Genomic DNA, 15,906 nt, shown 5'->3' on the forward strand with positions numbered 1-15,906 from the left:
TTTCCTGTTTATTTCAGGGTGGGGTGCAATGATTGGAAGTTTTTGTGGGATGGAAAGTGTTACAAGATGTTTAAACCTGTATGGGTTTACTTTTTTTGGATCAGTTTTTATTGCAGTGTAGCTCTTTTTTAGACATTGTTCAATCTGAGTAGTAGATTGATTTTCAGTTACAGGCTTTTTGTCACAAATGTTAAGTCTTTTAATATAAGCAGTCTCTTGTACCTGCAAATAAGTGTAGACATACTAATCTAATGACTTTATAATTTTTGTCTTTATGTTCTTATGTATATAATACAAAATTTCAATTCTGTGTATGACAGAAGTTGGAAAAAAGTTAACTGTATTTGAGGTCAATTTTAGTTGAAGGAATACTGAACACTTGCAGTAGAAAAACCCAAAACAACAGCAACAGAAATACCAGTTCTTAGTATGTGATATTACTATATGGAATTGTAGACTGCTTTTACTACAGAAATAATTGTGGTCTGTGTATTCTCTGCCATCTAGTGGTTAGACAGTAAATTGACCCTGGCCGGTGGAGTTGGTAGTGCTGTGGCTGGATCACACACAACTTTTGTGACTGGTTGCAAGTCTGGCATGACTGACATCTAATGAACTTTCACTTTTAATTAAAAAAAATAAATTCTTCATATAGAACTCATTTGATATGTGTTTCTTTCTCTCATTTTTAAGTAGCAGCAATAGTGATTGTACTTGTCAAACGACTGCAAGTGCTGTTGTTGGTTTTATTGTATTTTCAGGCTGTTGTTCTGATAGTTATTTTCTTTTTCAAAGGCGAGTAAAGTTTTACAAAAGAGTTTGCTGAACGCTTTATTTCTTCTCTCTCTGGATGTGTCCTTCTCCTTGGAATACCCAAGCATTCATGAATCCATTGCAGCCTATCTGGAGCAGATGAGTACTGAGAACTACAATATTTATAAACAAGTTTCAGAAGCTGCGTATTCGATCGAATGCACTTGTAGCTTTATGGTTGAAGTTCATAAGAAGGTGTGGAATTTTATTACATAAAATATTTCCTGTAGGCAAATTTTGTTCCTCCACTTCCCTTTCTCCATGGTAAAAACTATAGTCTAGCATAGCTGAAGAAAATTCATAAGTATGAGTATTCCATACCATGCAAGGTATAGTTAATTTATATTTTTTCCAGTAATACTACTCATGATATTTGTAAAAATCTTATCCTAAGTAAAAACAAAGAAATAAACACTTGGAGGTTGGAAGTGGGCACAAGACCTTTTATGGGCAAAGAAGTAAGAAAGAAACAAATAACTGTATTTAAATATATATAGTGTGTGTGTGTGTATGTTGTCCAGTATTTAAATACTTCAGAAAATTTTAATTCCCAACTACTTGGCAATTGTAGCTCTAATAAACTACTACTTTAGACTGTGTAAGATTTGTGTTTCACTTTGTTATGAAAACAACTAAATTACTTTCCTTTATTAGTTAATAGTTAAGAGACTAGTACATTACCGAAATACTTTTTTCCGTTATCCAAATGGACAAGTAATTGTGCAAAATACTTGATCCATTGATACTAAAATAAATGAATAAAATACAGCAATATAAAGGTAGTGGTATCTTAAATCTTGAGTTAATCTATCCTTTATATAGGCAGGTTCTGAACTTAATAGAAGCAATACTTTGTTCATAAAATACTGTGTACAATGAAATTAACTCCATCAAATTTAAATGGTTCATGTTTAATGTATTTGGTAACCAAAAGTATGAAGACATATGTACTTAAATTTAAAAAAAACAAACTTGCTCTTTAACATTAATAGTGAATTGTTCAAAGTTTAATAGTTAAATCTTTCATTATACTCTTCTCATAAAATGCATGTTGATTTAAAAAAAATTTTTTTTTTATTAAAAGCAGAAAGTATTCAAGGATGAGTCTGTTCTTGGGCATTTTAGAAAGTGTTTTGAACAGACTTATAGTGTTAATGCTGTGAAATGTTAGACATACATTATTCCCATTGACTTTAATAGAAGTTTATTTGGATTCAGCAGCTGAAGGGTTTTCAGCTCCCAGGAGTAGGTTCTAAAATTTGTTTGTTGACAATCTATTGAATTTATTAATCAGGTTAATTATAAACTTCTCTATGAAAGGCTGAACCAAACCCTACTTAGTAGATGTATTAAATGATGATAAATTCAGAAAGATTATGCAATAACATTGTATAACTTTAATATTACTAATTCTTATAGTTTCTTTCTCTTCATTTTACTTCTCAGGGGGACAAGAATCTTTCTGAATTAGTAGAATTGGCAGATGAGGCCTTGTGTAGTCTACCCTACCATCAACACTTACCCTTGCTTCAGGAATGCATTCATATATGCTCAAATATGTGAGAACATTACTACTTAAAACTCTTACTTGAAAAAAATATAATCTTTTTATATGGATAAAGTTTCTCAAGTAGAAGCCTAACTTGTTTATTCCCTGTACTTGAACAATTGTTTTCTTTTAGCCATTGAAAGGTCTCTTCTAAATAATTTGTTTCATTCTGTAGTGGATTTCTTGAAAATTGAATTTCAGGTGCTAAAAACTCGTGTTTTGTTCTTTTCTTTGTATAAGCTTTTATGATTTTGTATATAAAGCTATTATGTGATTTACAAAGAAACAGTCTTAAAATGCTTTGACCTGTCTTTCAAACTTTTTTTTAATTGCTTTGTTCTAAGTGTATTTGTGTAACTTACTTGTATTTTACTTTCAGAAGTCCTAGAGGACTTATTTTATTGTAGATGCTGTATATTGCAATACGGCATTTTGTTTATTAAACAGCATGTTTTTATTGCTTTTTGGATTTTCCAAGTTAGAGAAAGTCTCTAGTTAGAGAATTTAAGTTACCCTGTGGTGCCTGAAAAAGTTCTGAATCGAACACTTAATTAGAAATAGAAAATTATATTTTTATACTGATTCAGAATTTTACTTTAGGGATTTTTTTTCAAAGGAAACTACATTTAAGAGGTGTCTAAGTTTTGTTTGGTTTTTTTTAAATTGTGAAACGTCAAAACACTTTTCTGTCTTCTAATGCTTTTAGAATTAATTAGTGTTTGATTACTGTTTCAGGCAACAGGAAATTCACTTCAGTATTTTAACTAACATCAATTTACTTTGCGATAGTGGAACGGACTTTTACCTCTACAAGGAAAAAATTCTGAAAGTGTAGGATTTTTCTTATAATCATATAACATGATCTAAGGAGCCTATTGAAGCTCAACCTCAAGCTCATATGTTTTCAGATGAACATAAATGTTTGTCACGCTCCTAAGTTTGATTAATTTTGAAAAACTATATAGTCTTTGATTCACTACATGTATAAAAAAATAAATAAAAGTGCAAATGTGAAGAGTGATACTATAATTTTGGCAAAAATATTGTGATCTCTGAACTTCTGTCTGTCATGTCATTTTTCAGGATGTATACTTTTTTAGGAAGTATTTTTCAGAGATTATCCTGAAATTTAACAATAAAATGTTTGTAGACAACTTTGGGTACTGTAAAATGAAAAATAGTTAAATTAATTATTTTTCATTTTTAGTTGGAAGTCTGCTGAGGCTAACTCATTGCTCCAGGCTGAGAGTCAGAAGGTGCTTCTCCGTCTATTGTCTCATCCTTTGCTGAATATAAAGGCTGAAGCCTATCGCTGCTGTTTGGAAGTGGTTAAGGTTAGAACTAATGCTTATTTAATGCTCTTGGTGTTGCACTAAATAATGCGTATTATATGGTTTCCTCATAAAAAGCGTTTTCAATGCAAATTCTGTTTATTGTATTATATGCTGTGAAATCTGTATTGTCCCAGGCTTGCAGGTTGCTATTATATTTTCAGTATTAAATCAACTTCGTTAGGTTATACTTCAGGTACTGCACTTCAGAATGAGAGGATCTCTAAAAGGGGGAAAAACAGTGACTGACAATTTTGTTTTTTAAAAAGATTCTTAATAATGCTGGTCACTTTGCATTTTTTGCTGCTGCTATACAGAAATATTTCTATTTAATTTTGCTTTTGAAAAGAATTCAAGTGTTCAGTTTTGCTTGTCAGCTGAAATGAGGTTCATAGAATCACGGGCTTATTTGGGTTGGGACCTTTAAAGATCATCTAGTCCAGCTCACTCTTTCACTAGCTCAGGTTGCTCAGAGCCCTGTCCAACCTGACCTTGAATGTTTCCAGGGATGGGGCAGCTACCACCACTCTGGGCAACCTGTGCCAGTGTTTCACCACCCCCATCATAAAAAAATTTCTTCCTTATACCTAATCTAAATCTACCCTTTTAGTTTAAAATCACTACCCCTTGTCCTATCGCTACAGACCCTGCTAAAAAGTTTGTCCCCATCTTTCTTAGAAGCCCCCTTTAAGTACTGAAAGGCAGCAATCAGGTCTCCCTGGAGCCTTCTCTTCTCCAGGCTGAACCACCCCAACTCTCTCAGCCTTTCCTCATAGGAGAGGTGTTCTATCCCTCTGATCATTTTTGTGTCCGTCCTCTGGACCCACTCCAACAGGTCCATGTCTTTCCTGTGCTGAGGACCCCAGAGCTGGATGCAGTACTGCAGGTGGGGTCTCACAAGAGGGGAGTAGAGTAGCAGAATCACCTCCCTCGACCTGCTGGCCACGCTTATTTTGATGCAGCCCAGGATACGGTTGGCTTTCTGGGCTGCGAGCGCACATTGCCAGCTCATGTCCAGCTTTTCATCTGCCAGTACTCCCAAGTCCTTGGCAGGGCTGCTCTCAATCCTTTCATCCCCCAGCCTGTTTTGATACCAGGAGTTGCCCGGACCCAGGTGCAGGACCTTGCACTTGGTCTTGTTGAGCCTCATGAGTTTCACATGGGTCTGCTTCTCAAGGATAAGATTTTTATTTCCTTCATAGCAATTTTTCACTTCCCTTTGGTGTTTTTGTTCAGTTTCTTTTTTGTATCAGAGCAAAAATCGTTTTGAGTTGACTGCTTTTCTGCTTTTGCAAGGATGTTTACTGAAGGAAAAATAAACCAATAACATATTAATAAAATACTGATGCTTTCAGAATAAATATTTTAATCTAGATTATGCTTTAATTGCTTAGACCTTTTAAAAATGTGTAAGAAAAATATCTCCCCCCCCATGTATAAAAGCTTGGGTTGTATTTAAGAATAATTTGTTGTTTTTGTTTGGGGGGGGGTGTTTTGGGTTTGATTTTGGGTTTGTTTTTGTTTTATATGGATATTTTGTCACTGCCTTAGCTTTTTATAAAGATAGCCCGGGGTAAAAGTATCACTGTACTCAATATTAAGAATAGCAATGTCATATTCATTAGGTCATTTTAGGTATTCAGGAATTTTGGCTCACAAAATAAAAATCACTTTTCTGCTTTGCTATACTACTTTGTCGTAATTCTTCTTTTCTGTATTGGACATCAACTAAACTTATTGTGCTTATAGCACAATTCACTAATGTACAAAGATGCTGGAGCTAGTCTTTTGCAAAAAAAACCCCCTATCTCCACTGAATGACATTTGTATCTTTTTGAGATTTTTACCTGCCTGTTTTAGGTTTTGCTTATTTTAATGTAATACCAAACAGTATATAAAGTTTGTCTAACTTATTTTCATTATTATTTAAAATAAAAGCAAAATTATTTTTTATTTCTTAGTCCTGTGTAGCAACAGGAATTTTCAGTCAGTGATCTATTAAGACGGTGTTTCTTCCAGGGCTGTAATATTTAGCTTTCAGAACTGTAGTCTTTCAGTCTGCGTGGAGAAAGCCTTTCACTGGATGACAAATTCAGGCAGTCTATAAAACAAGATGTAGTAGTAGAGACTGTCTTGAATTTTAAAACTAACCAACTTTATTTTTACTGAAGGACTGTTTAGGTATTCATAATATCACTAAGCCTGTGTCTTCAATCTGCCACGGAGTACATTTTCTTCTTCATCCAAAAGTTTTATATGAAATCTGTACGTTTGGCCTTCAGGAAGATAAGAATGAGGTACTGTGTTTAGTAGCTATGTTTATAAGTTGATGTGCATGCAAAGTAGGTGTTGATATTTTCCACTGTGGTCTAAGGCTTACCTGAAGTTTTAACCACATACAGTTTCTTGTATGTAGAAAAGCTATGCAAACAGTGAAGTTGTAGTAAATGGAAAGATTTTTTTTTTTTTTGTGATGAATTCAGAGACAAAATAATGTTCTATGGATAGGATGCTATTAAATGTAATAAAGACCAATGAAAAATGAAGTAAGCTATGTTTTTTAATCTTTTCCTGGAATATATTTGGCCCTAATAAAATTTGCATATGATGAAATGGTATGTATAATGCTTTACATTTATGGAAAATGTGAAATCCCAAGTTTTTGTAAAGGTGGGATGACCTCTGAAATGTGTGCATTGGTTAGGGAGCAAAAAGACGTTTTAAATCTGCAATGTCTTTGCTATAAAAATGTATTTCATCACAACAAACACACCTGTGTTTAACTAACTGAGTATTATGGAAGTGTTTTATAGCATTCTAGAATAGGACCGAGTTTCTATTGTGTTCATTTATATGCATGAATGCTTAGCATATATCCACTATTTCCTAGCTTATGTATAAAGCTGAATAGGGAGTTCTGAGGGGGGGAAAATTATTTAGATTATTTGCAACTGCTTTATAGCTGATCTATAAGGTCTCTACAGTCAGAGGGGAAAGAATGTTGACTAAAAAAAATATTTTTTTTTTTTTCAGCTTGTCTCCTGAAATGAGACTTATCTTTTTTAACACAATACTGTGCACAATTACATTTAGAAGGGATTTTTTAGATGTTAGCATTTTAAAAGGAAAAGAAAAATATCTTTCATAATGTGCTATGTATTTGTATTTGTACTTTGTAATTTATCTTTTCCAAGGAAAGCATTTATTTTGTTTGACTACTTCCTTGGATGCCTTATTGAAAAGACTGCCATTTTTTTCTTTTAGTGATTGATCAAGCATAACAAATAGACTTCAATTGATAGTGAATTTAAAAAGATCATTGAGACAGAATGCATGTTTACAAAATTATCTCATTTTATTCTCTTTACCTTATAATGCATTCTTATTATTCTTCTAACAAAATATATAATGAAGATCATTTCCAAGCATATTTTTCATTACTTCTTGGTTGTATATCTGCTACTTAAGTTTTCATAAAGCATCAGTTTAATCTTTCGGGCATGTGACAATGAGAAGAAATTGAGAAGAATCTTGTATTACAAGGTTGGGCTTAAGATTTGTCATGTGATTTTACAAATCTAGTCCCTTGAAGATAGGCTAGCGTGATATTATTAAAGGCTGTTCTTGTTGCCTGGGGTGAGAGGATTTTTAGCTCTAGCATATAATGCAGGTTTTTAGCTGCTAAAGGTAGGTGTTTTTAAGTTATGTAAGGAAGAGTGAATTCTGAGAAGCTGGTTTTTTTCCCCTCTGTTCCCATTGTAGTAATAATACTGGCTTGTAAATAATTTAATATTGCATGTCATATACATACTGTATTAATATATCCTGTATACAGTATGTAATAAGTGCTGTATCATGTACCTTTTTTCTTTTTTGTTAAAGAGCTTCAGATGAATTAATGTACAATTTGAAAGATTTGGTAACCTTCTTAGTTTGACTCTTTGCCTCAAGAAAGTGAAATGGCCATGTAACAAGCTTTAAGTCTATTTTCTTCCTGTATCTTTAGAAGTGTATCATAAAGACTGGGAATGAAATGCCCCAGAAATGTTGGACCAGGGAAGAAAAGAAACAGAAATTGTTTTACCTGCAGGTTAGAGGGATCATTAGGTGTATAAGTTGAAGTAATTATTTATTTTATTTTAGAAAAGGCAAACCAGAGTTCTAAGGGGAAAATGATTGGGTGCTATTTAGGCAGAACTATTTGCGTTTTCTCTGAGAGTTCTAGCAACTTAATGTTTAGTGTGACTGACAATTTAAAAGTAGCATGCTGCAGTGACAATGTTTTGTCTGTAGATCCTTTCTCTGAGATATTTTTGTATAAGATTTCCAATTACAGCATTGACAAACTGTTCTAGTTGCATTAGTTTCTTTTCTTTTGTTATTGAGCAGGTGAACTCTACAGCCAAGGCCATTCTGATGCATCTATTGAAGGGACGATTAGTAATGGCAGTATTGACTTGGAACAAGTTTATTGAGGCCCTCTGTCCCATCATTCCTGTTTTGCAGGTACTTTTAAGTGCTTTAATCTGCATTTGATGTATGAAATCATGTGAACAGCAACACTATCATGTTAAACAACAAACAGAATATTCACCTAAGTAGCAGATGGAAAATAGATTAACAGTAATATACCTACAGACTTGTTTTGTCAGATGTCAAATGGAGAAATGTTTAATGTTCTAACGCCAGCCAAAGTTAATACTTTGAATTTGTAGACAAATTTCAGCCTGGTATTACTAGAATGTGAAACTTTGAAATGTAGTAGAAATCGGCAAGTACTGACTGGGACTTACATGGTTTGAAGATATGAGTAGATAATCCAAGTATAGATTAAAACATTGCATGCTTTTTAAAATTAGTTAATAATTATTAGAATGTCCCCCATATCTTAAATTTGAAAATTTTAACTCTTCTGTGATGATTCTGTAATTTTCTGATCAAGTATGCACTCAATAAATAGCAATAGGTGTAAGCTGTATTTTGTGCATATTTTGATACTTGTTTTTTGGTTTCTTTGTTTCCGGTATTATAGAAGTGTCAAAAGTCAGTATTATCCTTGGACCTCTGTCTTCATATCTGTGACAATGTGCAAATTTTCTTTTCGTTATCTTTACTCTTGGCTTGATCTAGTGGGAACCTTTGCCTTTCTCAGTCTGATTTTCAGCCTAATTGCTCCATCCAGATTCTTTACTGTTTTTTCTCTAGTGCTAGAAATTTCCCTTCTATGATCTGCATATAGTCTTCCAGATTAGATATTTTGCTGCACCTATCTGATGTCTGGTTTTCCTGATATCTGTTTTTTTTGCCTTATTTCTGTCTCTTATTTAACTTAGCTAATACATCCAAGTATACTTTTTATCTTTGTTTTCTCCAAAAATATCACTTTTGATAATTATACCTACTTATTTATATCACTGCTATATATTCATTCATTGCCTGCATCTCAGTATTACCAAAAGTTGAAAAAACTTATTATATAACTTAAGCCCTTCCATAAACTGCACAAAAAATCAAGGTGAAAATGGGGAGAAATTGCAAATAATGCGGGCCATGAAATAGAAGGCTCAGACAGAAAAATATGCAGAGGAAATACACTGAGACCTTGGAACTGTTGGGAGAAAGGTTACTTCAGAGCTTTCTCGCCCAGTAATGTCGGCTTTTCTGTGTTACCCACATACATACCTTCCATTGATATTTAAGATTAAATAGGTGTGGGTTTCATATAAGCTGTAGGTTAAACATGTGAGAGAACTTATCCCTGCTCTCATTTTTGTGAGTAGAATTCTCCTCTATTCTATAACCTGGAGTGGCTACATACAATAGATACTTGAGGAGAGCGTACAGGAGACCTATATTTACCTAATGCATATAAAATGCGTTGTGTTTTACTTTAATGTTTAAACATTTGCAGTGTCACTACTTGACATAACTGATTCTGGTTTGCCTTGTTTGTGTCTGAAAATGCTTTGATGAAATATCTGAAAATATAGAAGATATATAAAGAATTTAATGTTTTGAAGTAATTTTCTTGTAGGGACTGAATTTTATTTATTGAAATGGAAACGTGACTTTATAGAGCAGCATCATGTTAACAGATTGAAGGGGAAAGCTTCAAGTCAAAGTACCTTTGGGCCATGTAAAAATCTTTATTTTTATTTGTATACAGGATCACTTATTAATTTTTAAAATTGTTTTGCAGAGGAATATTAACCTGTGGAGATTTGATGTTTTCTTAAAAGTTACTGCTTTTTTTGGGGGGGGGGTGTTGCTCCTTCCCCACCCTTCTGTAGCCCCTAAAAGGGGAATTACCTTGTCTAATTTGCTAAGTTAGTAAGTGGATTTTTTAATATTGGAAATTTTTGTTTGTTGTTTGTTTGGTTTAGGGTTATGCTGATACAAAAGATACGCTAGGTAACTCTATCCTGACTTTGAGTGAAACAACTTCTGACAAAGGAGAGGGTATTCTCCCTAGAACTACTAGACTACGGGCCGCTCTGCGTCTTCTCTTCTCAAAAAAGCAGTTGTAAGTAATTCTCTGTAGCGTTTCAGCACATCTTCTAATGTTGATGACAAAAATGTCTTCACTAAAAAACCGATTATTATGCAGTGGGTTGATTTGAAAGGTAGATTAATCAATATTCAGTTGCATAAGTACTTCCTCCCCACACCGTATGAATTTCAAAAACTAATTTATTTTTACCTATACAGCTAAAGCTTTACAGTATGAGGACTTTTTATATTTATTTTAATTGTTTACTCCTTTAGGGTTCGTTCTGTAGCACTTAAACATTTAACATTCCATCTTTTGAATGAAGAAGGGGCAAACCTGAAACGCCCTCATCTGCATGGTAGTGTGCTTTCCAGCATTTTAAACTTATTTATTATAGAAAGAGCTATTGAGCTAAAATTGGATGGTAAAACAGAGTCAATATTTAAGGTGAGTAAACTCTGTCTAAATATTGTGTCATTAATTAGCTCTTCTACCTGCCCAGTCACTGAAGATAACATTCTGAAGGTTGCAATATTTCATACAAATTGGCTTGCTTCATAAAAAGAAATCCGTTGATATATTCTTTCCGTGTGAACTTAAACAGTAGTTTTTATGCTACCCTATGCAACAATAAGAAAAGAATTCCTTCCTCCTTCTTTTTTTCTTTCTGCAAATAAATTAACAGCAAGACTTAACTTGAGTACAGAGAGCACAGGTCTGCTCTGTTTACAACAATTTAATTGTGCATGGATAGAGTCTGAATTTTTTTTTTCTCACATAGAGTTTTTTTTCCCCACAAAATAAATTTTACTGAAACAGGCACAAATAATTTTTAGTATGAAATATTCTAAAACAAATTAAAAATTTATGTCTGTGTTTCCTTAATAGTGCTGCTTTTGCAAAGTTAAAAATAAATTACAAGTATTTGACCTATGGGAAAACCTATCTCTCTTTTTTTGTTGTTTTTCTTTTTTTTTTACATCTCCCCTCTATTCTCCTTCCTTCTTTACCCTCAATGTTTTCAGATTAATAACATGTTAAATGCTAAGATGCTTGCTGTCTGGAAAAAAAAATTTTTCTGGCTGCTCATTGTACACTTGATTTATACTCTTCCTCTACATCCTTCAAAAAGTTAGGACCTAAAATTTGTATGGATATGTAGGATTATTTAAATTTCTCTAACCCTATTGTCATTAGAAAGTCAGTCCCCTTCACAGACTTAGAAGCATATTCTAGCATTTCTGTGTAGTGTTGAGCTTTCTGTAGTCCTACATAAATTAAGCATTATTTGTTAGAAATCTGCATCTGTTCTGCACTAGAAACTGTTGTCTTGTTATATTCCACAGGTATTATTAGATATTTGTTGCAAAAAGATTGCAATCTAATCCTTTCTTAATACATGCATGTGGAATGTAATCAAATACATTCTAATACGGAATTTAGATATTTTTATTTTCTACTTTCTGTTTGGAAGTTTGGCTGGTTACCTTGTTTCATAATAGTGTAGTGGATGTAAATCTAACATAGGTTTACTTTTAGGCAGAAACTGTTGAAAAGCTGTATGACATCTTGACTTCTGATGCTGTTGACCTAGTTTTACGAAAGTCTGCAGCTGAGCAGCTAGCTATCATTTTAGAAGGTAAAATTCTTCAGAAGATTTGTGTTCTGTGCTGATAATTACATGAGCTTGCAGTTTTGCTAGATTTTCTGTACGTTTGTGCTAAGGGTACTCTTCATAATTTTTTTGTGTGGTGTTGGACCAGAATTCTAACACTTGTGGAAGATCCACTAATTTAAGTAAAAAAAATCAGTTATTTGTTGTTGTTGCTCTCAAGAATTAGAAATAGTGGTCTTACTACTTAAAAAAACAGCTCCCTTGGGTAATAGACGAGTAAGCTGAATTCTGTAAGCTTTGCAAGAGCTCTTTTTTCTGCTTTTCCTTTTTAATGTTTGTCAGTTTGTTGATCTGTCTCAGAACTAACGGTGCTTCAAATTTTTTGCTATTGCTAACTCAATACTCGGTCTTGAGTGAGGGAGACGATGGTCAGTATAAAATAGATGTATTTTTGGTGGTGGTATATTTTAATTAGGAAAGTAATTCTTAGATTACACAGGCTAGCTAAAGGGTTTTTATATTTAGTGAAGAATTTCTTCTATCATTCTGAATTTCTTACTCCATTTTGAGTTAGCCTAAGTAGTAACTACAGTTAAAATGGATTGAAATGTCATTTGTGTGAATGAGGGTTCAGTAAACTCAAGCTAAGCTTCCGTGATTATACCTTTTTTCAATATCAAGAGACAGAATCCCTGTGGCATTTCATCAAATATGTTTGCAAGGAAAGTGTTCTGTCCTTTTACTATTTATGATTTAAGTGACTAATTGTAAATTTGCATCATAGCTGCTTTTTTATAATTGTGTTGCTCATATGGGGAAAAATTATGAATTTTGGTAAAGATCTGATTGAATTAAGATGCAAGTAAGCAATCTTGCACAGAGTATTATTTGACTCAGTGCAGGGTCATAACTGTAGAGTTTCAAACCTGGATGTTTGTACTCTACCTACTCAAACTAGTTCAAGTATGTTTTCTTGAAGGAACTCAAATCCTAATGATAGAACATAACTTTTTCACCATGGGAAGGTGAAATCTTAGATAATATTAAAATTAACATTTTTCTTGTCAGAAAAATAGTCACAAAAATGAGGAAATGTCTACTTTGTCTCATAAAATACATTTAGTTATGGTTGCCAAATTTTCAGATGTCAAAAGATAATATGAAACATAGCATAGGAGGAAATTGTAAAGGAAAAAACTCAGCTTTATCAGGACAAATTTCATATGAAGGATCACTTCATAATTATTTAAAAAAACCCCAGCAAATACAACTAACCCTAATGACATAGCTTTGTTGTTGTTGTTGAATATTCTTAAACCAGATGCTCTGAAGGATGAGATCAGTGAAAAATACTCTTATGATGATGGAGTAAATACCATTTTTAGTTCCATATTAAACTGTTGAAGACTTTCTCAATGTTACAAGTGAAATCCTCGTTTGACTGAAATTGAGTTGCACGGGGGATTGCTAATTGTGGAATATAAAGTTCTTATGGGAAGCTACGTAGGATATTTGAGTTAAGTGTTCAAGAGGCTACTATAGTAAGATAAGATGTTGAGGAGGCTTGCCTTTGTAGAGCTAGAGCTGTACTTGTTCTGTTGATTGGCAATTTTGGAAATTTGTTCTCAATAGCAAGAGTTTGTGATCTTGCTAAAAGAAGTTTAATATTAAAGTGGTGCAGAAACAGTGATTCTTACTAACTTTTGTTTTTCCTACAGATACCAAAATGCATGGCATTGTGAAAAAGTTGGGTGCGATAGAAAAGATTTTGGCTTACCTTAATGAGTGTATACATGTGGATGGCAAGGTAAAACTATTGTTACAAGTTCTTCTGCAAGCATTGCACATCATTACAGTAGTAGAATTTGCCTTTTTCTGCACTTGTAACACTAATCTTTGTGCATTAATACTGCACAGAATACAAATGTTTAGTAACAATTGTAACTGCAATATGTATTTTGTTTATTATATTTTTGGTAATGCTAAGATTCTCTTAATGAAAGAAGATTGGTTTGCCTACTTATGAGAATAGTTACACAGAGAACTAACTGTGTTTGATGTGGTTCTGAAATACACCAGAACTTCCCTGAAGCTTTCCCAGTAGAGACAAAAAAAATAATTTTTAATGATTGTCCTGGTTTCAGCTGGGATAGAGTTAACTGTCTTCCTAGTAGCTGGTAGAGTGCTATGTTTTGAGTTCAGTATGCGAAGAATGTTGATAACACTGATGTTTTCAGTTGTTGCTAAGTAGTGCTTAGACTATAGTCAAGGATTTTTCAGCTTCTCATGCCCAGCCAGCGAGAAAGCTGGAGGGGCACAAGAAGTTGGCACAGGACACAGCCAGGGCACCTGACCCAAACTGGCCAACGGTGTATTCCATACCGTGTGATGTCCCATCTAATATAGGAACTGGGAAGTGGGGGCAGGGAATCACCGCTCTGGGACTAGCTGGGTGTCGGTCGGCAGGTGGTGAGCAATTGCACTGTGCATCATTTGTACATTCCAATCCTTTTATTACTACTGTTGTCATTTTATTAGTGTTATCATTATAATTATTAGTTTCTTCTTTTCTGTTCTATTAAACTGTTCTTATCTCAACCCAGGAGTTTTACTTCTTTTCCTGATTTTCTCCCCCATCCCACTGGGGGCGGGGAGTGAGTGAGCGGCTGCGTGGTGCTTAGTTGCTGGCTGGGGTTAAACCACGACAATGACCTTAAAAAAAAAAAAAAAAAAAAAAAAGTGTTATTTTATATCATAGTCTCTAAACTTAAGTCCTGAAGCAAATTATAATTAAAAATGTAGATTTACACTTACAATAACATCTCCTGTCAGATTGAATTTCAAGTATAAGTAATTTTCTGGCCAATAGAAGATCAGCTCACCAGGGAGGGTGTTATGAGATAAGATCACATTTAGAGTTGAGTGTATATTTGTTGTAGATGACTAAGCTTTCCATTTTTTTAATATTCTGATCTGATGCTTGAATTTTTCTGAAATTCATTATTTGAAATCATTTTATATAAGCTTATTTAGGCTAAGTTCCTCAGCATCACTTCACTGGATAAATTTCTTCAAATTTCTTAGTTTGCTTGCATAGTATTGTTATAGTAGTCCAACAGTCGAAATCCTGAGTTATTTTAAGAAACCATGAGAATTTTTATATAGTAATGACTTCTTTCCCCAGAAATGTACAAGAGAAAAGAACTGCTTGATACTTGGTGGTATTACTCTTATTTGTCAGACTAATGAAAATGACATTTTTCTTTGGTAATGGTAGTTTATTTTTTTTTCCAGATTATCAGTATCTAAGATTATTTTATCCCTGTAGCATTAAGGAATGCCTAGTCCAGTTCATGATAGCTTGAATATGAATACTTTTGTAAACCACTGTCAGACCCAGACTGGACAGACCAGGGAATCCGTGTTTAGTTTGAAATTCCCTTGGGCTAGATTAAGGTGAAACGACACCAAATGATCAGTTAAATGATTTTATTTATGACAGAAGCAAACTGAACTGGGGAGGGGTAGTAGGTGGCAGGGTTTCTCACAACAGAAATTGGCATAAGACTACTTCTGTAAACTGTGTAACCCAGGGTAACCATATATATCAATTCAGGGAATAAGGCAAGCCCTCCCGTTGAGTCCTGAGGTTCAGAGCAGACCCCCTTGCTTTCTAGAATCTTCTTCAGAGAAGGGCCCAGGAGCGGCTGGATGCACTCTTAGTCCCAGACTTGGTCAACAGTTTTATGTCTTAAAGGGATCAGGTGTAGGGATTGTGGAAAAGGAAAAAGAAAGAGAGAAGAAGACAGAGAGAGAAAAAGGAAGAGAGAAAGATTTCACAGGTCCCGGGTCCACTGTTGGTTCAGTCAGCCGAGGGGTCCAGTCCCAGTGGACTTGTGCACCTGGGGCTTCAGTTTGTGTCCTTTTATCATCCTTGCCCCTCCTTTGGGTGGGCACCCAAACTCATCAGGCTAATGAGCAGTTTATGAGCCTTTGGGCTTGGGGGTCATTTGTGGAGTAACTTCTTCTCTGCAGACATGGCCATAGTTTGATCTTTATATCAGAACAGGGAGCTGCGTACCCTCCAGGATGCCCTCCCCCTCCTGTT

The 15,906-nt window shown here is 34.1% G+C and overlaps 1 protein-coding gene across 10 annotated transcripts in view; it reads left to right on the forward strand.

The window, feature by feature from the left end:
* Window positions 1-15,906, forward strand: part of RTTN (rotatin) — a 91,210-nt gene that overhangs the window by 18,639 nt on the left and 56,665 nt on the right. For 5 of the 10 annotated variants that reach the window (XR_012649740.1, XM_075022888.1, XM_075022890.1 and 2 more), the window contains exons 12-20: window positions 796-1,008; window positions 2,260-2,372; window positions 3,570-3,696; window positions 5,865-5,990; window positions 8,080-8,199; window positions 10,077-10,216; window positions 10,459-10,630; window positions 11,723-11,822; window positions 13,517-13,605. Coding sequence is in view for 9 of the 10 variants with exons in the window: in XM_075022888.1 (XP_074878989.1) it covers window positions 796-1,008; window positions 2,260-2,372; window positions 3,570-3,696; window positions 5,865-5,990; window positions 8,080-8,199; window positions 10,077-10,216; window positions 10,459-10,630; window positions 11,723-11,822; window positions 13,517-13,605 (1,200 nt within the window). In the remaining variant the exon portion in view is untranslated. Of the gene's footprint in view, window positions 1-795; window positions 1,009-2,259; window positions 2,373-3,569; window positions 3,697-5,864; window positions 5,991-7,194; window positions 7,237-8,079; window positions 8,200-10,076; window positions 10,217-10,458; window positions 10,631-11,722; window positions 11,823-13,516; window positions 13,606-15,906 lie in introns of those variants that run through there. The other 5 variants (XM_075022889.1, XM_075022891.1, XM_075022895.1 and 2 more) reach the window with 5 other exon arrangements.

This window comes from Buteo buteo, chromosome 3 (assembly GCF_964188355.1).
Source record: "Buteo buteo chromosome 3, bButBut1.hap1.1, whole genome shotgun sequence".
NCBI lineage: Eukaryota > Metazoa > Chordata > Aves > Accipitriformes > Accipitridae > Buteo > Buteo buteo.